The 20,715-nt window shown below is 52.1% G+C and overlaps 1 protein-coding gene across 1 annotated transcript in view; it reads right to left on the reverse strand.

Moving 5' to 3' along the window:
- Window positions 1-2: 2 nt before the first annotated feature.
- The window catches only part of ZC3H12D (zinc finger CCCH-type containing 12D), a gene marked incomplete at its 3' end in the record, with an annotated part of 26,815 nt that continues 6,102 nt past the window's right edge, over window positions 3-20,715 (reverse strand). The window contains exons 2-6 of the mRNA XM_014532120.1: window positions 19,476-19,851; window positions 9,529-9,668; window positions 4,719-4,953; window positions 1,358-1,464; window positions 3-82 (exon numbers count right to left, since the gene is read on the reverse strand). Of these exons, the coding sequence (XP_014387606.1) occupies window positions 3-82; window positions 1,358-1,464; window positions 4,719-4,953; window positions 9,529-9,668; window positions 19,476-19,780 (867 nt within the window). The remainder of the gene's footprint in view (window positions 83-1,357; window positions 1,465-4,718; window positions 4,954-9,528; window positions 9,669-19,475; window positions 19,852-20,715) is intronic.

The following is a 20,715-nucleotide window of genomic DNA, read 5'->3' on the forward strand; positions in this document are numbered from 1 at the left end:
TCGTCGGCCACCGCCAGCTGCGTGTGGTGCGGCCTCTCCGGGTGGTAGAACTTGCACTTGATGCCGTAGGTGCATTTCTTGCCTGGAAGGGGCAGGGGGGCGAGAGGACGCAGGGTGAGACCTCGGGCGGGCGGGAGAGGCTGTGTGCCGGGTGCGGTGGGCAGTGCCTGCCCCTCGCCTTTCTCCTGGGATGTTGTTAACGGAAAGCGCCCAGGAAGCAGTTAGCTGGATGGGGCAGGACCAGGTGGGGTGGAGTGGCCCGGAGCGCAGGAGGGATGCGCAGGGCGCAGCACCCGCCTCCCTGGGGTAGAGGCACTGGGCACAATAACCCCCGTGTCAGCCAGGAGGGTGTCACCCAGGAGGGTGTCCACCTGGGAGCTCCCTTTGGCCAGGGAGTGAGACCAAATCTCTCCACTCATGGACCTCAGTCTCCATTTTCCCGGGAACCCTGTGGATAGGGGGTTTCGGGAGTGGGTGGACAGTGGGTACTTGTGGCATAGGATGCACCTCCAGGGCTGCCTCAGTTTCCTCCTCTTGCCCACATTCCTGTGTTAACCATTGCCCTCTCCCTACATGGTGTCCTAACAGGTGATCAAATAATTTAAATTTTATCATCACAACCTGGGCACCTTTGAGAGTGAAAGGGAGCAGAATGCATCAACCTGCCTGTGTGTCACCTTCATTCTAACATGAAATGACTCTCCCTGTCACCTGAACTTCTATGGGAGCGCAAACCAAGGCCTGGGGACATGGGATAACTTTCCAAGCAAGTTAGTGGACGCTGCCTAGGAGGCTGACGCCCTGGAGGGCTCCGGATAAAATCCCTAACTCTTTTTTTAAATCTTATTGTTTAATTTTTTTTACTGATTTTTAGAGAAAGGAGGGGAGAAGGAGAAGGGAGAGATATAGAATCATCCATGAGAGAGGAACATCAATTGGCTGCCTCCTGCACATGCTGTACTGGGGATCAAGCCGTATGTGCCCTGACGGGGAATTGAACCAATGACCTCATGGTGCGTGGGTTGAAGCTCAACCACTGAGCCAGAATCCCTACCTCTTAATGACAGCATTGACTAACGGCCATAAGGGCCCAGGGGTGGGGGATGACGGGCAGGATGGGAGACAGCCTGCCAGGTGCCAGGTGAAGGGACTGATAAAGGGGAGCCTGGGGGACACAAAGCCTCCCTGCTTCCGGGACCAGCTCTGTCCTAGGTGTGACCCCGGCATCCACCCCCCAAAATACTCCCATGCAACAGGCAGCCCAGGTGTCAGTTCATCCCTACAATAACCCGTCAGGACACTGCCATCGAGACGCAAAGCCCGGCACTGGGCCCGGGGGGCGCGGGGTGTCACCCACCGTATGGGCAGTGCTGCCAGGAGGGCTCCGGGGGCTTTGGCTTCCTGCTCAGGAAGTTGCTCAGGGTGGGTCCCCGGCGGCCCAGGGGGTCGTCAGGAGGCATGAACCTGGAAAGCAAGCACAGAGGGGCCACTGCAAGACCAACAGGGACTCAACAATGCCACCTGCATGGCGAGCGCCCAGCAGGAGGGTGGCAGCCCCTGGCATGGCCTGGGCCAGATTCACCAGCCAGCACTCTTCCCACACCCACAGGTGGCACAGGGTGTGGAAGCAGCACAGCCCGTTCTCGCCCTGCGCGCGTGCAGAGCACAGTTCGGATCCCTGGAGAGCAGCCCCTGGGCCACCTCCAAGAGTCTCTCCTGCTGAGGTTCATGCCAGCGGGACCAGAACCACCTAGCAACTCCTTTCCAAATGCAGGTCCCTGGCTTCCTACCAGACGCGCTCAATCCGAATCTCAAGTTGCTCGGGAACCTGCATTTTAACAAGGCCCTGGGTGATTTTTATCCACTCAAATTGAAGCACAATTGCTCTCGACCCCCTCCAACGCTACTCTGAAAGCGGCTCTGAGCTGCCTTCCCCTGCCCTCAACAGAGAAAGTTAGAGACCTCCGTGGGGCTCCAAACAGCCCTGGTCCTCTGAGTCCTTGAGGCTCAGATCCCATTTCTGCAGCTACCCCCACAGCCTGGCATTAACGTGAACAGCGAGTTTGGAACACCCGTGGGCGAGTCAGCAAAGCTGCGGATCCCAGGTGCGGGCTGCACACTCCTCCTCTGCCAAGCCGGGCTTCTGGGTGGGTTTGGTCTCAGCTCCCGGGACTGCCTGACCCAGGCCATGTTCTCTGCCCCACCCTGCCCCGCACCTGCCCCTTCCCTCCCCCTGGCATTAAGTCTAACAAGGAAGGGAACGCAACCTCAGGGTGCTAACAGCTCAAAGGGGAAAACAACATTCCTGAGAAGGAAAACTCCCCTGGTTTAGCGCCATCCAGTGTTTTATATGAATACTTCTGTTCCCAGGAGACACTTCCAAGCCACAGAAAGGCTCCGCTGGAGGGGCTGTGGGTTCTGAACAGAGAGCCTGTATTTACACGTTTGTGTCCCCTAAGAGTCAAGGGTCATGCTGAGGTCCCATCCTGCAGACCACGTCCACCAGGCCGGCCCGGAGCTGGGCGATCCCTGGGCAGCGTCCGCAGCTCAGATCCCAGCTACACAGCCGGCTTCTCAGAGCTGGGCCCTGACCAAGAATCCAGGGAGCGGCCCACTGCGGTTATTAAAAGTTCCCAAAGGCTTCACCTCCTGCTCTCTCCCGGCCTCGCAGCTGCTAGCTGGGCCAAGAGGGCCCTACGGACGTGCCCAGGGCACTGGGGTGGGCATCCTCGCCCACAGGCGGCGGGCAGGCCCTGCCTCTGGCAGCCAGGCAGCCTTCTGGCAGACCCTCAGCAGAGGCCCGTGTGTCCAAAAAAACTTGGCCCGGGCCCCGGGCTGTCACCAGGCCAGAGGCAGCCATGATCCGTCAGACCTCAGGGAGGCTTTTCTGGAACCCACAGTGCCCAGACTTGCCAGATTCCTCCAGGCCTGGGCCGGAGAGAGGAGCCGCTGGCCTTGCGTATGTGGAAGTGACCAGGGGGGCTACTGCAGGGAGCTGCTGCCAGCATCTGCCCTGGGGCTCGGGAGGGTCCTCCACCTCTGTGCCAGGCGGTAGTGGGGGCAACAGCGTCCCCTGGCGGCACTGTGTCCTGGCCTGAGGAGGGTCCTCCACCTCTGTGGCTGTGCCAGGCGGTAGTGGAGGCAACAGCGTCCCCTGGCGGCACTGTGTCCTGGCCTGTCCTGAGAATAACAGGGTACAATTCTCTCCCGTCCTCACAACCATCTCAGATATAAATCTGATTAATCCAAGTACATTAATTCAAGGTAAAGAACGTTCAGCTGAATGAAACTGAGTGATTTCCCCAGGACACACGCTCTGTAAATCGCACAGCTTCCGTTTAAAACCTCACCTCCTGGGACCCTTCAGTCCGCAGGCCAATTCCAGTCAAGGGCACATGTCTGGGTTGCAGGTTCAATCCCCGCACGGGGGATGTGCAGGAGGCAGCCAATCAATGCTTCTCTCCCATCATCGATGCGTCTGTCTCTCTCTCTCCCTTTCCCTTCCTCTCTGAAATCAATAAAAATATATTTAAAATATATACCTCCTGCCTCTCAAAGTCCCAGACCTTCCCACCACACCACACTACCTCCCCGGCTTCAGGGTCAGGGACTGCTCTGCCATGTGCAAGTGGCCCGGCCAGCTGACATATTGCCTCCTCTCTCCCCATTCTCCCTTCCCAGACTGCAGCCACTCCCTCACTCCTCTACAGCGAGCTACTGAGCGCCTATGGCGGGAGCCAAGGCACGTAAGATGCAGCGCCTGCCTTCACAGAGCTGGGGGCTTGTCTCAAACCACATTCCTAAAAGCCAGCTGGGGAGCCCAGAATGAGGCCTGAGCTGTCATTGCCTGGACAGAAACTGAAGGGGGAGTGAAGTCCCGGCCCGCGGTGCCCTCCCCACACTGCCTTGCCCTATGCTAGTCTCAGACCCACACCCACATTGCCAGGCGCCTCCCTCGCCTGTGCTCTCGGCATGCCTGAGCACATGGGCTGAGGACCAGACACCGCTTCCTCCCCAGCTAAGCTCGGTCTAGGGGCCCTCGCTAACCAGCACCTGCTCATGGGTTGGTGCCTTGTGACCCTCGTGTAGCTGGTTAGTCTAAGATGGACCTGACCCAGAGGAACCGGCCCGGGGGATAGATGAACCAAGCAGATTCTCTGGAAAATTTCAACCAAGAGGCATTGAGACAGAGTCAGTTCCAAGATGGTGGAAGATGCTGCCCACTCCCCCATGTGATTCAAAAGAACAACAACGAAAAGGTGAAAACAGTGAAAGGAAGTAGAACAAAGTCCAGATCCCCCCTCCCCCATGACCATTTTAGTGCTCTAATTAAAAGTGTTACATTCTTTAAAGAGAAAAACACAACTGTATGGTGCTCCAAGCCCATGCTTGGCCCACCTGCTGAATGGCTCTCTGCCGGGTCTGCTAGATGTGGACACGGGAACAGAAAGGTCATGGACAAGGTCATGGATAGCAGGGGCAAAACAGCCCTGTTGGAGAAAGCGGGTCACAGAAGAGAGGAGTCCCAGAAGCACAGAGAGACCGTGCTGCTGTGGGAGCAGAGAGGGTGCCTCAGATCGGCTGTCTCCAGGCCTGGTGTCCTTGCTTGTGGCCTGGTGTCCTGGGACCTCAAACCCCGCGGGGCCTAGGCCAGTGGGAGTGGTTTTCTTCCCGTCACCCCAACCCACCCGTGCCAGGCCCCCTCGGCCACCACGTACCGGTCGTTGACAAAGGAGAACATGAGCAGCCTCTGCTCAATGAACCACTTCCACTCGGGGTTCTCGCTCTGCAGGTCGCGGTAGTTGTCATTGGAGACGATGACGCCGTCCCGCTCGTAGGCCACCTTCACGATGTAGCGGTCGTCGTAGCAGACCACGCGCTTGCCATTCACCTTGCGAGACGGGGTGTACACGAGCACCGCCTGGCGCTCCAGCTCCTCCAGCACATGCTGCTCTGGGGGCCACAGGGACGGGGGACGGCATGTGGCGGCTTTCTCAGAATGACTCCCTCCCCCCTAAGATCATCCTGAGATCACGGAGCACATTTGACAACTCAGGGGTCCCCTCTGAGCCAACTCCCGCCTCCCCCGCCCTCTGGCCCAGCACATCAGAAGATCTGGGAGGTCTGGAGCAGAATAAGGCAGCTGCCCAGGTCAAGGGGCTCTTGGCTTCTGTCTGCCTGAGTCATGAGGAGTCCAGAGTACGGTACCCAACAGAAGAGAGTCACTTTAGACACAAGAGGCCTTTACAGGAGAAAGACATTCACATTACAACTGGAATCCTGGCAATGCCTTCGGAGCTACTAGGATCCTGGCATCCCCCTCAAAGGCTGCTGCCTGGGCCCGTAGCGGAGAGCCACTGTGCAGACACAGGAACCTGCTGGGGCACCTTCAGGATGGAGCATCGCGTAAGTGACAGCTCTGAGGGCCACAAGAATGTCAAGAGGAGAGTCCAGGATTCAGAATCTACAGCCTGGGCTCTGGCCTTAGCTCCAGCGCTTGGGCACCTCTCCCCTCTTTGAACCTCAGTGTTAGCCTTTATAAAAGGAAGATAATAGCTCCTCCTGCCTCTGCGTGTCTGTGAACCGACTGGATACTCGCAGCACTGGCAAGGAGGTGAGCGTGTACAAATGTCACAAGGTCTCACGGGGAGCGGAATTCCACGTCCTAGAAGGTCAACTCTTTGACCTTAGTTCTGACTTTGGAAACATACATGCAAAGCAAACCCCTTCTACACAAACCAGTTGCTCCAAACTTGGAAGAGCATTAGCGTGTGCTTCACCTGGTGTTTCTCTCAAGTTGAAGTCCTTTCCTCTATAACAGCGGTTCTCAACCTGTAGGTCGCGACCCCTTTGGGGGTCGAACGACCCTTTCACAGGGGTCACCTAAGACCATCGGAAAATACATATATAGTTACATATTGTTTTTGTGATTAATCACTATGCTTTAATTATGTTCAATTTGTAACAATGCAAATACATCCTGCATATCAGATATTTACATTACGATTCATAACACTAGCAAAATCACAGTTATGAAGTAGCAGCGAAAATAATTTTATGGTTGGGGGTCACCACAACATGAGGAACTGTATTAAAGGGTCGCGGCATTAGGAAGGTTGAGAACCACTGCTCTATAACATAGTTTCCAGACTTAAAAAGATGCACATGTTGCATATAGAGTACAAAGAATCATTTCTTTAAATGCCGTGTATGAGGCACTCCCTGAGAAAGAGAACACGGCCCGTGCTTTTGAGGTCCCCCTTGCCCCTCCTGGTTGGCATCTCTCTCTGTCCCCCTTAAGATAACCCAATCTTTAAAACTTTGTGTTTAGAATTCCCTTGCTTTCACTTTTCAAAAATGCATATATATGTATCCCCCAAAAGGACTATTTTCCATGTGATTATGAACCTCTAGACTTTACACCAGTGGATTCAACTGTACATATTCTTGTGCAACGTGCTGTCTTCATTTAACATTGTGTTGGTGAGGTTTGGCCATGGTGACATGGTCACTGCTGTCAGCTTCGCACGTGAGCCTCTGGGTGCAGAAATGCAAGGGTTTCTCTAGAGTGTATCTCCAGGAGTGATATGGTTGAGTTGCAGGAAAAAGTGCTTTACAAAATAGTGCCAAGTTACTAATTATTTTGTAAAAATAAAGTAAAATTATATAGAAAAAAAAGTGCCAAATTGTTTTCCAAAGTGGGTATATCAAGTTACTACCCAACAACCCAGCACAGCACTAAGGCAACCTTGTCAACACTAGGCATTTTCAGGCTTTTGAATTTTTGTCAATTTGGTGGGCATAAAGTGGCTTCTTGTGGTGGCTTTATTTTACATTTCTCTAGTTACTAATGAGATTGAGCATCTTTTCATATGTTTATTGGCCATTTATGTTTTCTGTGAAAGACCTATTATGCATTTTGCTTCATCTTTCTATTGGTTCTTTGTCTTATTAATTTGGAGACATTCTCTATAGATTCTGGACAGTAGTCCTTTATCAGGAACAGTGATGTAGAGCCTCTCCCAGTTTGAGGCTGCTCTTTTCATTGTATTGTTCTGTGGTATCCACTAATGAACACAGGCTCTTATTTTAATATAGTCAAATTTATGAGCCTTTCTCCCACACATTTGCACGTGTGTGACTTGTTTAAAAATTCCTTCCCTACCCCAAAATGATTTCCCTACGCTTTACCCAGACTCGATTTAAATATTACACAACTGCTGAAAGCCACCATTCTCCACGTTCAGATCATAAAGAATAATATGGGGTAGCCAGTTCATGACGGAGAGCTGCACACAAGTGGTTATGCCCCTCTGTCTCATAATCCCATTGAAATGTCAGCAAAGAAGTACAACAGGGGAGGGGATCCCCAATCACATTAAAAGTGTTCTTGGGGACACCGGCAAACCCAGGATTTGGACAGATTTTAGGAAGACAGAAAGCAGACTGGATCACACTGATGTAAAATGTGCAGAGGGAGCCACAGGCCAGGATGTGCACAGAAGGCTGAGTGCAGGTGGAGCTCCAGGCATGTGGAGAGGGAGGGAAGTCAGGATGGCTAACAAAGGGCTACGCATAGGGCAGCTGCATCCACCCTTTCCCTATGCCTAAGCAAAAGGAAAATGAAGCCCAGCTAGGAAGAGGAAGTTCCCATGTGGCCTTTGACCTCCTAGAGCAGTGTTTCTCACCTTGGCTGCACATTAGAATCACCTGGGAATCTTTTTAAAATCCTAATTTCTGGGCCTCATCCTCCGGAAATTCTGTTTCTTTGTTACTAATGTTGTGGCCCATTAGTAACAAAGAAACAGAATTTCCGGAGGATGAGGCCCAGAAATTAGGATTTTAAAAAGATTCCCAGGTGATTCTAATGTGCAGCCAAGGTGAGAACCACTGCACTAGAGTAAGACCATCACCATTGTGGCCCAGCTGCCTGCCTGCTCTGCAGGGTATGCTGGGTGAAATCTGCCCATCACCACCTGAGGTCAGCCCAGCCTGTCAGGGAAAGATCCACATACTAAGAGAGAAAGCCTGTAGCAATCACATAGATATTTATATAGATAGATCATTATTTAACCAATCTGGTTTTTTATTCACAAACTAGAGGCCCAGTGCATGAAATTCATACACTGGGGGTGGGGGGGAGGTCCCTCAGCCAGGGCTCTCGCAGACCGGGACCCCTCGGGGGATGTCCACCTGCTGGGGATCAGGCCTAAGCCGGCAGGCGGACATCTCTCTCGCAGTCCGGGATCGCTCCTTACCATCCACCTGCTCACTGCTCCTTACCACTCAGCTCGCTGCTCCTCAGTGCTGCTGCAGAGGCGAGAGAGGCTCCCGCCACCGCTGCTGCGCTCACCAGCTGTGAGCCTGACTTCTTGCTGAGTGGCGCTCCCCCTGTGGGAGTGCACTGACCACCAGGGGGCAGCTCTGGCGTTGAGTGTCTGCCCCCTGCTGGTCAGTGGGCATCATAGCGACTGGTTGTTCTGGTTGTTCCATCGTAACAATCACTTAGGTTTTTATTATATAGATAAAAACTGACAACCAAAGGATCACCAGACTTTTGAAAAGACCTAACACACGAGAGAGAGAGAGAGAGAGAGAGAGAGAGAGAGAGAGAGACAAAGAGAGCTGACCACAGGAAAAAATAAATATGATTTATGGAACTGAAGAAAATTTGTGACAGTCTATAGAAATAGTAAAGAATTATTACAGAAATAGTAAAAAGAGATACTGCATCCCTAAGGCAAGAATAGCACTTTATTTAAAAATTAAGGAGAGAATCCTTAATTAAGAGAAGTAGAAGCAATTGGTAATTGATAGAATTAAAAACAAAAGCTTTTGGGGAAAAGGCTGGAAGACAAAGTCAAAGAAATCTCCCAGAATCACCAGGAGGTCAGCCCTACCATCAACTTGGCTGAATCAAGGCCAATAGCTTAGCATTTGACTTTTTGTTATAAGAAAGCCAAACAAAAACAAAGCCCTGTTTTTGTAGCTTAAAATAAACCTATATAAGAATTAAAAATGAAGAATTCCCTGGGTCCCAGTGTCATTTATTTTTAAGTCAGAACATATGTTGTTGTGTTTTTGTGGTGTGTGTGTGTGTGTGTGTGTGTGTGTGTGTGTGTGTGTGTGTGTGTTTATGAAGAGACTGGACTAGGGACTCAATAAATAAATATCACCAGACTGAATGAAAGTCTCTCTCAGATCCTACATTCTATGAGGGGTGGGATGCAGATCCAATCTTTCTGCAGAGTGTTAAAAGTTGTAAAACACAATTATTTTTGGCACTTAATCATTCACACTAAAAGATGAAGTAATTTGTTCATTCATGTCTCCAACAACTGCATAGTGAGCACCTACTCAGTGCCAGGTGTCAGGGCCATGGCAGTGAGCACTCAGTCAGAGCCTGCATGGAGCTCAGGAAGGCTTCATCAGACAAACAGCTCCGTAGATCACTGCCTGCAAACAATAGCAGCAGGACTCCTGAGGACAGTGCAGAGGACCTGTGAGCACGCCTCGGCGCCAGCATACCTCTGATGGGGGTGTCGGCTCTCGGGGGGTCCTTCCTCCAGGATGGGACAAAAACTTTGATGTAGGTGTGTCCTCTTTCCCTGAACCAGTCCACAGCCAGCTGGATTCCCCGGCAAGAGAAGACTTCTTTATTTCCATGGCTACAATGGGAAAACAAAGAATCTGTAGAGACACAGAAAGGGTTTCTAAAGAGTGATTTCCCGCAGTCTCATAATCAGAGGGAATCAGACAAATCTACATTTTAAAAATATAGTTCATTCTTTGCACAAAATATGACTCTTCACTGGAACCACGTAGCTTCTGATAGTTTGTAGAAGGTCTCAGGCTCCAAGACGTGTGCATTCCCAGGATTAATAGACCAGATTCTCCTATTAACTGAAGCTAATAAAGATCAACATAACCTTGATGGGAGTAGTCATCTGCAGAATACTCTCACCCTAAGAGTGGGCTGTAACTATGTTATTAGGCTTCCCAGGTCTAAGCAAGGAGGCCAATGTTCCCCATAAATTCCACCAAAGTCAAAGACATCAATGGTGGCAGGAAAAACAGGGTGGTGTGAGAAGAGGCTCAAGAACAGGCCGAGCCTTGCAAGCTTTAATGAAGATTCTTCTCGCTCCTAAGAGGAATGAGAAGTCATAAAAGGGTTTAAGACTTGGGGTATATGTGTTGTGATATGATGTGATCTGATGTATGTGGAAGTTCAATCTGGCAGCACAGAGGACATTAAATTGGAAGGGAGCAAGAGTGGGTGTTGGGTACCAGTTAAGAAGCTATTATAGTCATCAAGGCAAAATGGATGGTTATTTTGACCGAGCAGATATTGATGCATAAAGAAGAGTAGGTGAACTTGAGAGCTATTTAAAAGGTAAAATCTCCAAAACATGGTGATCGGATAGAGGGTGATAGAGAGAAGAAAGCATTGAGGACACTTCAGATCTCTGGCTTGTATGACTGGCTTTTTGCAGAGACAGGGAACTCTGGAGGAATACAGAGCTTAGAGGGAAAGATCACGAGTTTGGTCATGGACATATACTAAGTTGGAGGAGGATTTGTGACCTCACAGTGAAAAGTTAAGTAAGTAGCTAGGGTTTGGAAGAGAGGTCTGGGGGGTGAAATGTGCGGGTCATCTGTATTTAAGCAGCAGAGGAGCCACCGCATGGAGAGAATTGCCTGATTGCCTGGGGAGAGAGAGAGAGGCCTAGAGCTGGAGCTAGAGGAAGTCTGGAACTCAACAGCTGGTTACAGGCAGAGGAGGACAGTCCTACAGAAGATAGAAAGGATGTGAACCAGAAGACAGCCGCATGGTGGAGGCCATGGGAAGGAGGCAGCCGAATGCTGCTGCGAGGGACCAATGAGGCCGAAAACAACCCTCAGGCTTAGTCAATGAAGGTCAGCAGTGTTTTGCTGGAGAGGAGATACGTAGACAGATTTGAGATACTGGGAATGCAAACCAATTAGACTTAGTTGTGATGGGACCCGCCTGGCTTCGAGGTGAGATCACTCTGTGCTACCTGCTTCCGGCTCAGCCACCTGCACCTCTTTCAGCCATTGTCCTGCCCATGCACCTTCCTCCCCCCCCACCACAGAGCCGCTCGCCAGCCATTCCTCTCCTCTCGGCCAGTCCCCTCCTCCCTCAGGTCTCAGCTTTATCTCTGCTTCCTCAGGAAAGCATCCCCTGGCCTCTGAACTCTGTCAGATCCTGAGTATGAGGCCTCACATATTAGACCTTCTCCTTCCTGGCCTTGGGTTCCAGCCTGAGTCTGCATACACCCTTCCATTGGGAGGGATGAAGGTCTTCCCTTCTCTAAATCTTCTGGTTCCCATTGAATTCCCAGCGCCTAGCACAGTGCCTGATAATTGGTAAGGACTTAATAAAACGTGTTGAATAAGTAAATGACTGGGAAGAACGGTCTTTTGAGGAGCTGGAGAGGAGCAACCAGGCAGAGGGAAGGGTTGGCTGGAAAGACCCGGATACAGGGAAGACATGGCATGTTTGGGGACCAAAAAGGGAGAATGTGACTGGAGCATGTAGAGTGAGCAAAGGGGAGAGTCGTAGAAGATAGGAGGCAGGGCTAGGTTCCTGGGGAGCCAGGGGTCACCATGACACGCACACCTCCCCTGAGAGGCCAGGCCTGAGAAGTGCCCCGTGTACGCCTGGCTTCGAGGTGAGATCACTCTGTGTTCCCTGCTTCCGGCTCAGCCATCTGCACCGCCTTCAGCTATTGTCCTGCATATGCACCTTCCTCCCCTCTCACCACAGAGCCACTCGCCAGCCATTCCTCTCCTCTCGGCCAGTCCCCTCCTCCCTCAGGTCTCAGCTTTATCTCTGCTTCCTCAGGAAAACATCCCCTGGCCTCTGAACTCTGTCAGATCCTGAGTATGAGGCCTCACAGTATTAGACTTCTCCTTCCTGGCCTTGGGTTCCAGCCTGAGTCTGCATACACCCTTCCATTGGTAAGATGAGGGATGAACCAGGTCTTCCCTTCTCTAAATCTTCTGGTCCCCATTGAATTCCCAGCGCCTAGCACAGTGCCTGATAATTGGTAAGGACTTAATAAAACGTGTTGAATAAGTAAATGACTGGGAAGAACGGTCTTTTGAGGAGCTGGAGAGGAGCAACCAGGCAGAGGGAAGGGTTGGCTGGAAAGACCCGGATACAGGGAAGACGTGGCATGTTTGGGGACCAAAAAGGGAGAGTGTGACTGGAGCATGTGGAGTGAGCAAAGGGGAGAGTCGTAGAAGATAGGAGGCAGGGCTAGGTTCCTGGGGAGCCAGGGGTCACCATGACACGCACACCTCCCCTGAGAGGCCAGGCCTGAGAAGTGCCCCGTGTCCAGACAAGGGTGACACGATGGTGCTTTCTCTGGTCCCAGGCCTCTCCTGCTATCTTCTTGGAGGGGATGAGGATAGGTCCGGGTTTGTAAAGAGGAAATGGGTGTGCTTGAATCACCAGTATTGGAAGTCGCCCCTTGTGGAGGCTCAGAACTCTCAGTTCCTTTAGCTCCAGTCAGGTTTGTAAAGAGGAAACGGGCGTGCTTGGAAACATGAATCACCAGTATTGGAAGTTGCCCTTTGTGGAGGCTCAGAACTCTCAGTTCCTTTAGCTCCAGGAGGAGCAACCAGGCAGAGTGAAGGGTTGGCTGGAAAGACCCGGATACAGGGAAGACGTGGCATGTTTGGGGACCAAAAAGGGAGAGTGTGACTGGAGCATGTGGAGTGAGCAAAGGGGAGAGTCGTAGAAGATAGGAGGCAGGGCTAGGTTCCTGGGGAGCCAGGGGTCACCATGACACGCACACCTCCCCTGAGAGGCCAGGCCTGAGAAGTGCCCCGTGTCCAGACAAGGGTGACACGATGGTGCTTTCTCTGGTCCCAGGCCTCTCCTGCTATCTTCTTGGAGGGGATGAGGATAGGTTCAGGTTTGTAAAGAGGAAACGGGCGTGCTTGGAAACATGAATATCACCAGTAGGAAGTTGCCCTTTGTGGAGGCTCAGAACTCTCAGTTCCTTTAGCTCCAGTGACAACCAGGAACCAGGCCTGGCACCCCGATCTGTGGTGTCTTCCAGGTTAGAGAAAATAGCCCTTCGGCCACTGCAGCCAAGCTGTGTGGCTTATGCAAACCGTCCGGAGAAAATATCAGTGAAGCTGTCTGGTTAAAATAATCAAGAAGAAGAGGAAGTGGAAAGCTAGCCCCTTCCTCCCAGTGGAAGTTGAGAAAAGAAAGGAGATGGAGGGAGAATGAGGAGGGGTCGTTCACAGAGGAGTCTGAGTTGAACCCCAGGCCCCCCCCCCAGACCCCCAAGCTTGCCTCTGAGGAACAGAAGACCCTCATTCAGGTCTATTGCTTTGCAGGACTGACTCCCACACACCCGCTCCAACCTCCCCTCATAAGCCTTGGTCTCTTCTGAGATGTGAAGATGGCCTGTGTTTCCATCCTGGCCACATTTGTTTACCAACCTCAAAATGCCACCATGGCTGCCCTATTTCTGGCCACAGAAAGCTCTGGGCAATCGCAGGATTGATGCCATAGCAGGAGCCAGCTCCTCACATGGGGTTCTGTCTCTAAGAGGAGCCAGCAGAGGCCCCAGTCAAGCAAGGAAGCTCATGGTCACCCCGGGAGCCCACTTCCCACCTACAGAGAACAGCACCCAACCAAAGGCACCCTCCGCTTGTGCTTCATCCACCCACTCATCATCAGTGCATGAGCATCGGCTTCAGTGAGGCTCTGTGCTGGGGCTCGAGAGTGGGGGTGAGGCAGGCCTCACCCTGCTTCTTGGAGCTCACTTTTAATATTCGTGGAGAGCCCAGTGTGCCAGGCCACATTGCACGGGAACCGCATCTAATTGTGACAACGAGCCCTTGAGGAAGTGACCTTCGTCCCGTTTTACCCTTGAGGAAACAAGCAGAACAGTGTGCCCGCTCGCTGATCTGGCGGATCTCAGAGCCTCCTTTACTGGGCTGCAAACGCTCCCTCCCTGTCTCCATTTATTCCATTTATCCCTGGTCCTCCCCGGCCCTGAGATCCAGACCGCAGCTCCTGTGGAGCCCGAGTTACTCGCTGCGAACATCTTGCACTGGGGAGGGGTCTTGGTGCTTATGACTGGACGCTGTGGGCCAGTTTCTCAGGCACCACGCTGACAGCCAGGCCCCGAGAAGAGGAAACAGGAGGGGCAGGTTTTGAATAGAGGGAGGGTGGGAAGGGGAAATGGGCTGGTGCCTGAGACAAATTTTGCCTACATGACAGCCGTGCATGAGGCAGCCACAGTTAGCATGTAGCCAGGAACAGGGACAGGACCATCTAACTGGGACACCGAAGTCTGCAGAAGTGAGCGGCTCACAGCACAGGCCTTGCGGTGTAACATGGGAAGGGCACCACTGTTGGACTGTTCGGTATTTGGGGTTAAGTTGTAAACACTCTGAACCTGGAGTTACAACCCTTCTCACCCAGGGATCACCCCGGCTCAGGTCTGAAGGAAGAGGGAGAGGCAGGGGGCTGCTTGGAGCACCCCCATCTTACCAATGGGAGGAGGGTGCATGCAGACTTAGGTGGGAACCGCAGGCCAGGGTTGGTCAGAGGGAATTGCCCCCGGCGGTGGGAACCCACTGACAGGGGCCTGACCGAGACCTGGGCCCTGTCGCTGAAGATGCCTTCCTCCAGAAGAAGCCAGATTCTGCTGAGGTGTCTAACAGCTTAAACACACCAGCAGCAGCACCTCAAACCAAAAGCCCTGCACCCCCAAATGAGGGCACAGTCAAATGAAACCCTTGCCTGGGGCAGTAAGAGGATGTGAAATTATCAGGTGGATTTCCCCCAAGCTCAAGTCCTTCAAATCACGCCTCTGCTAAATTTGCCTACAGAGCGAGCTTGCCGCCTGTGGCGGTTGTCACGTGAGTTCCTCCCAATCACCACGGGCAGCTTTCCATCTGCTTTCAATGAAAGCGGCCTTCTTTTTAAAACCTGCCGGGCATTTTTCTAAAGGCCAGGTATATAGTGACTCAGGCATTCAACTCACATCGCCCTCTCTCTCTCTCTCACACACACACACAAACACACACACACACACACACACATACACATATACACCCCCTAGAGGTGTGGGGATTGGACTTGTCAGTCTGCAAGAGAGCCACAAGCCATGTACCTCGGCGCCCTGAGGCCCTCTGAAGGTTGGCAACAGCAGCAGAAGCGTCCCGGGCACCAGTCCTGCAGGAAGCACCTGGGCCCCTGGGGAGGTGCTTAGCACATCCTGTCTGCAGTGGACAAGTCCAAGTCCGGGCTCACCTGGGGAGGCCCTGGCCCAGGATAAACACCTTGGGGTCAGGGTCTCCCACCCTGAGACCCTTTCCAAGACTGGACATGGGGAAAGGCAGAGGTACCTGGTGCTGGAGGAAACATAGGGCTTTGGCAAGAGCATGGAATCCAGAGCCCGGCACGTCATGCTCTGTGACCTTGGGCAAGTTACTTACTTTCTCTGAACCTCTGCCAAAGAAGAAAACTTCCTTTATTTATAAAAAAGCATTCATTTCTTTTCAAGCCATGCATAAAAGAATCACCCTGTCCTAGCCGGTTTGGCTCAGTGGCTAGAGCGTCGGCCTGCAGACTCAAGGGTCCCAGGTTCGATTTACCTTGGTTGTGGGCACATCTCTAGTAAGGGAGTGTGCAGGAGGCAGCTGATCGATGTTTCTCTCTCATCGATGTTTCTAACTCTCTATCCCTCCCCTTCCTCTCCATAAAAAATCAATAAAATATATATATATTTTTAAAAAAGAATCACCCTGAATCTTAGAATGTTAGCGATGAAAAACCAGTTAAACCAGTTAAGATTATCATTTAGTCTAACCTCTTAATTGTATAAAAAGGACTCAAAAGAGGTGATTCCCACCAAGGTCACATAACTGGGAAGATGAAAGGCTGGAGCTGCGCAGTAGGCACTCACCACAGGAGGCTATTTGCACTTCAGTTCAAACTAATGCAAAAAATTAAAATTCAGCTACTTGGTCACAGCAGCCACATTTCAGGTGCCAGGTAGCCACAAACGACAAGTGGCGACCCAATGGACAGCATAGGTACAGAGTTTTCCAACATCACAGGGACCTCCTGGTTTTCTACATGAAATACAAAACGATGGGGCAAGCATGAGGTCTGGCTTCTCAGGTTCCACCTTATGCACTCCTGACATTGCAACTTAGAACTCTCATTGAAGTTGACCTATCACTTACGAAATGCGAATGAGGCCATCAGTTCTGCTTGTAAGAGCCAATGGACTCCCTTTGCTGTTACAAAGAGGAGATGAAAGGTGGTGTGGATCTATTTAAATAACTTGAGGACAGTCTGTGTTTTGTAAAAGAGGCCAGGCTCTCATGTGCTTTGAGCAAATACATTCCCACTTTTTTAAAAAACACTTGAGGGGAAAAAAAAAAAAAAGCACTTGGGGCCAGCCAGCATGGCTCAGTGGTTGAGCATTGGCCTATGGACTAGGAGGTCATGATTTGATTCCTAGTCAGGGCGCATGCCCAGGTTGCAGGCTTGATCCCCAGTAGCGGGTATGCAGGAGGCATCTACACTAATAAAAGAGTGCAAATTGGTGTCACTCTGCTACGCCCACCAGCCAATCAGGATGACTATGCAAATTAACCCAACAAAGATGGCGGTTAATTTGCATATGCAGGCATGGAGCAAAGACTGGCAGCTCCGGCTGGAGTGAAGACTGAAGACTGAAGACTGAAGACTGAAGAGGCTTGGCTTCTCCACTGTGGCCAGACCAAAGGCCTGGGTCCCAGGTGCCAGAGGAAAACCGGTGCCGGCAGCCGGGGAAGAAAGGCCTATTGCACGAATCTTTGTGTAGTGGGCTTCTAGTCCGATCAAAAATTCTCTCTTATCATTGATGTTTCTATCTTTCTCTCCCTCTTCCTTTTTCTCTGAAATATATTTATATATCCATAATAATAAAAGGGTAATATGCTAATTAGACCAGACGTCTTCCAGATGTCATTCTGGATATCCTTCCTGACCAAGCTGGGGCCAGAGGGAAGCCAGTCCCGGGTGCTGGGTGCCTGCGGGTGGCTGGAGGAGGGAAGCCAGGGTCCCCAGTGCCGGAGGTAAGCCGGTGCCGGCAGCCGGGGGAAGGAAGGCCTACTCTTGCATGAATTTTCATGCATTGGGCCTCTAGTATATTTATAAAACCTACAGCTTTAAAAAAATAAATAAGTAATATGTTTTAAAATACAGATTTCTATTTAGGTAACTAAAACACACACACACACACACACAGAATGACAAGGTCTGCAATACTATAAAACCTCTTCAAAGGAGAATTTTGAGAAACCATGTTTCTGAGGTTAACTGAGTTTTGAGGTCAAAAGATAATAACTAGACACCGCGTGGGGTTTCAGCCATCCGTTCCCTCTGAAGGGCGAGCCCCGCGCTGGGATCCGTCCTGAGGATCTGCCAGGGCCTGGGCCTAGTCCTGCTGAAAGCCTGGTTGGAGGACACACTCGGCGTTATTGTAGGAGAGGGAGCTGCACCTCAGACCCCACTCTCCCCCCGACTTGCCTTAGACCAGGTCAAGTCCCACCTGTCGGGGGGTGGCTGTGCAATGTGACCTTTGTTTCCTAGCTAGTGAGCTGCAGGGAGTCGGGGATGTGTGTGCATGTGTAGACCTGTGTGTGTGCATACACGTACGTACACACGCTGAGAACACACACAGATGCATGTGTTCCGGTTCACTGGGGTGATTTTCAGGCAGCACGTGTCTGACACATTTTAATTGATAGCCTGAGAGGTGGTTTGCATTTGTAACTCGCAGACTGAGCTTGAAGGGATTAAACTGCCACAACGGGAGGGCCTAGGGTGGGACTAAATGGATGCAGCCAGGACACATCATGGTCATGTGCAAACAGAGGATGCGGTTCCAATTTGAATTCCAGGCAGTAACAGAGACTTTCATCTAAAGAAAACCCTCCACCACCCCCCTATCAGAACAATTCCTAAGACACGTCCGTCCCCAGAGAGAGGTGCCTGCACTTGCCTGCGGCACCTGAAGTACTCTGTGTCCCACAGACGTTCTGCTCCTTTGATCTGGACTCTCAGAGCTCACAAAACCTTCCGCCTGGAGAGGTCTGCGATGTAAGTGACATCATCTTGTATTTCTATTGATGCCCAGAGGGAGCGGGGCCTGATCAGAAGGAGGCCAGGGTCCCCTCTCACCACCCCTTAGACTTTCTTTCTAGGACCCTCAGAACCTACTGGATTCCTAAAAATCCCATAACTCCCCCAGAGATCTTGCGTTAAACAGGATTTCACAGGCTCGCTGGGAGCCTGCAGGAGAATGTAACCGACCCCGAGGACCAGCCCCTGAGCCCTGGAGAAAGGGCTCCGTTACCCTCTCTGATCTAATCGAGCCTCGGAAGACCCCTCCGGCTACAGCTTGACTCACACACACCAGGCAGGGCATGTAGGAGCAGCCCCTGAGGCCTGATCACCTTGGGTTGATCCATTCCAACCTTGGGTCCTGCAGTTCCAAATGCCAAGGGAGACCAAGTCCCCACTCGGCCTGTCAGCCAAAGGGCGAGGCTGCCACCTCCAGTGCTGCTGCTAACACAGTTCTTCTCCATCCCCTCCCGCAGCTCAGCTTTGGAAAAGGGAAGCCTGTCTATTTGCAGCTGTGAGGGACTGATTTCCTATGGCTCTGCCCTTTGCCCCGCTGTCACCAAGCCAAGCCGTAGGATAATGCACTTGTGTGGGCAAGGCCTCCTCCTCACCCAGCCCAGCGGGGAGTGTGAGGGAGGCTGCAGAGATTCTCTCACAGCTGAACTCGGCCTCACCAGGAAAAACAACAAGGCGGGGCCTGTTGCTCTCATCACCGAAACACGGGAAGGTGCCAATACCCAGACATTAACTACCATGTCTGCAGCCTGGGGCCATGAGCTCACCTCTCACACGGAGCTAGGGAACCACACCCCACCCCATAGCCCCAGCAGAGGGCTTCCAACGAAGTTCAAGTTCATCTTCCCATGTGATTCTCACACCCTCGAGGGAAGCAGAAGAGGAAACGAGAAACATGGCTTTCCCAGAATCACACAACTGGTGCGGGACAGACTCCCGACAACAGGCCGCTCGTCCCCAATCACCCACAGCCTTCCTCACAAGAGGGCTCTCTCGGGATTAATGTGACAAGAGCAGCCAACTGTTGAACCCTTGCTGCGTGCCAGGTACTGTCCTCAGCATCTCGTGCAGCTCCCTTCTAGGGTGGTTTCATACCAACATTACAGGTGGAAAAAGCGAGGCTCAGAGAGGGTAAGTGACTTACTTAAGGCCACACAGCTACTAAGCGATGGAAAAGGATTCAAAGCCCCATCCATGGGCCCTACATTGTTTGGACCAAACCACTGAACAGAGGGACAGTTCTCCACCCCACCCGTCCCCCCTGCTACAGAATGAAGAAAGCTACCTCATGGCCACGTTGCTGCCGTCGATCACGATAGGTCTCAAGGAGCTGGCTGGGTCACCGCACTCCTCCTCGGGATCGGCCCCCAGCCCGCGCTGGATGGAGTCCGGGGTCCCACAGGAGCCCCTGGGGACCAGCAGGGGTGCAGCACTGCTCTGGTGGGCCCCGGGGCGGCTGCCGGTCTGGATCAGCTCCTGCAGCACGTCGTTGACCAGGGCGTCCTGGCCCAGCTTGGCCAGTACCCGGACCACATCCTCCCGGTCGTAGCCTAGCTTCTGGAAAAACTCCATCTTGCTGGAGTGCTCCATGCTGTGCCAGCCAGGCCCCTGGCAAGGGTCTTGCCCCCGGCTTTCTCCTGGCAGAGCCCCACCGGCATGAGCTAAAGAGAAAAAGCATCCATCAGGCGTTTTCTGGGCAGCCTGGCTGGCTGTCAGGTTACTGAGGGCAAATGAACTACGCTCCCTCTGCGCCTTATCTGTCAGGAAATCGTGTTGAGGACGCCTGGCCCCCTGGGGGATTTTCAGTTGCTCGGTGTGGTTGGGTAGCCACAGATGCAATCACGCTGCTCGCACAGCGCCCTGGCAAGGATCCCCAGCCAGAGGCACCCAGGGCCGCTGAGAAGGCCCCGGGACTGGGACATTGGCACACAGGCCAAAGAAATGCTTCGGAGGCTTGGTCATGGGGTGAACTGGGTCCATGCCAATTCATATTTTGAAGCCCTAGCCCCAATACCTGAAAATGTGACTAAATTTGGAGATGGGCCCTAGCTGGTTTGGCTCAGTGGATAGAGCGTTGGCCTGCGGACTGAAGGGTCCCGGGTTCGATTCCGGTCAAGGGCACGTACCTCGGTTGCAGGTCCTGATCAGGAGGCAACCAATCAATGTGTCTCTCTCACATCAATGTTTCTCTCTGTCTCTCCCTCTCCCTTTCATTCTCTCTAAAAGTCAATGGAAAAAATATCCTTGGGTGAAGATTAAAAAAAATAATTGGAGATGAGGGTCTTTAAAGAGGTAATTAAGTTAAAAAGAGGTCCTTGATCCAATGTGACTGGTGTCCTTGCAAGAAGAGGAGATTTGGACACAGATGGCTACAGAAGGAAGACTGTGGGAAGACACAAAGAGAAGGCAGCCATCTACAAGCTACGGAGGGAGGTCTCAGGAGAACCAATCCTGCCCACACCTTGATCTCAGACTTCCAGCCCCCAGCACTGACACAATCATAATAATAAATAAAATATTACATA

The sequence above is a fragment of the Myotis brandtii genome, unplaced genomic scaffold (assembly GCF_000412655.1).
Source record: "Myotis brandtii unplaced genomic scaffold, ASM41265v1 scaffold847, whole genome shotgun sequence".
NCBI classification, from domain to species: Eukaryota; Metazoa; Chordata; class Mammalia; order Chiroptera; family Vespertilionidae; genus Myotis; species Myotis brandtii.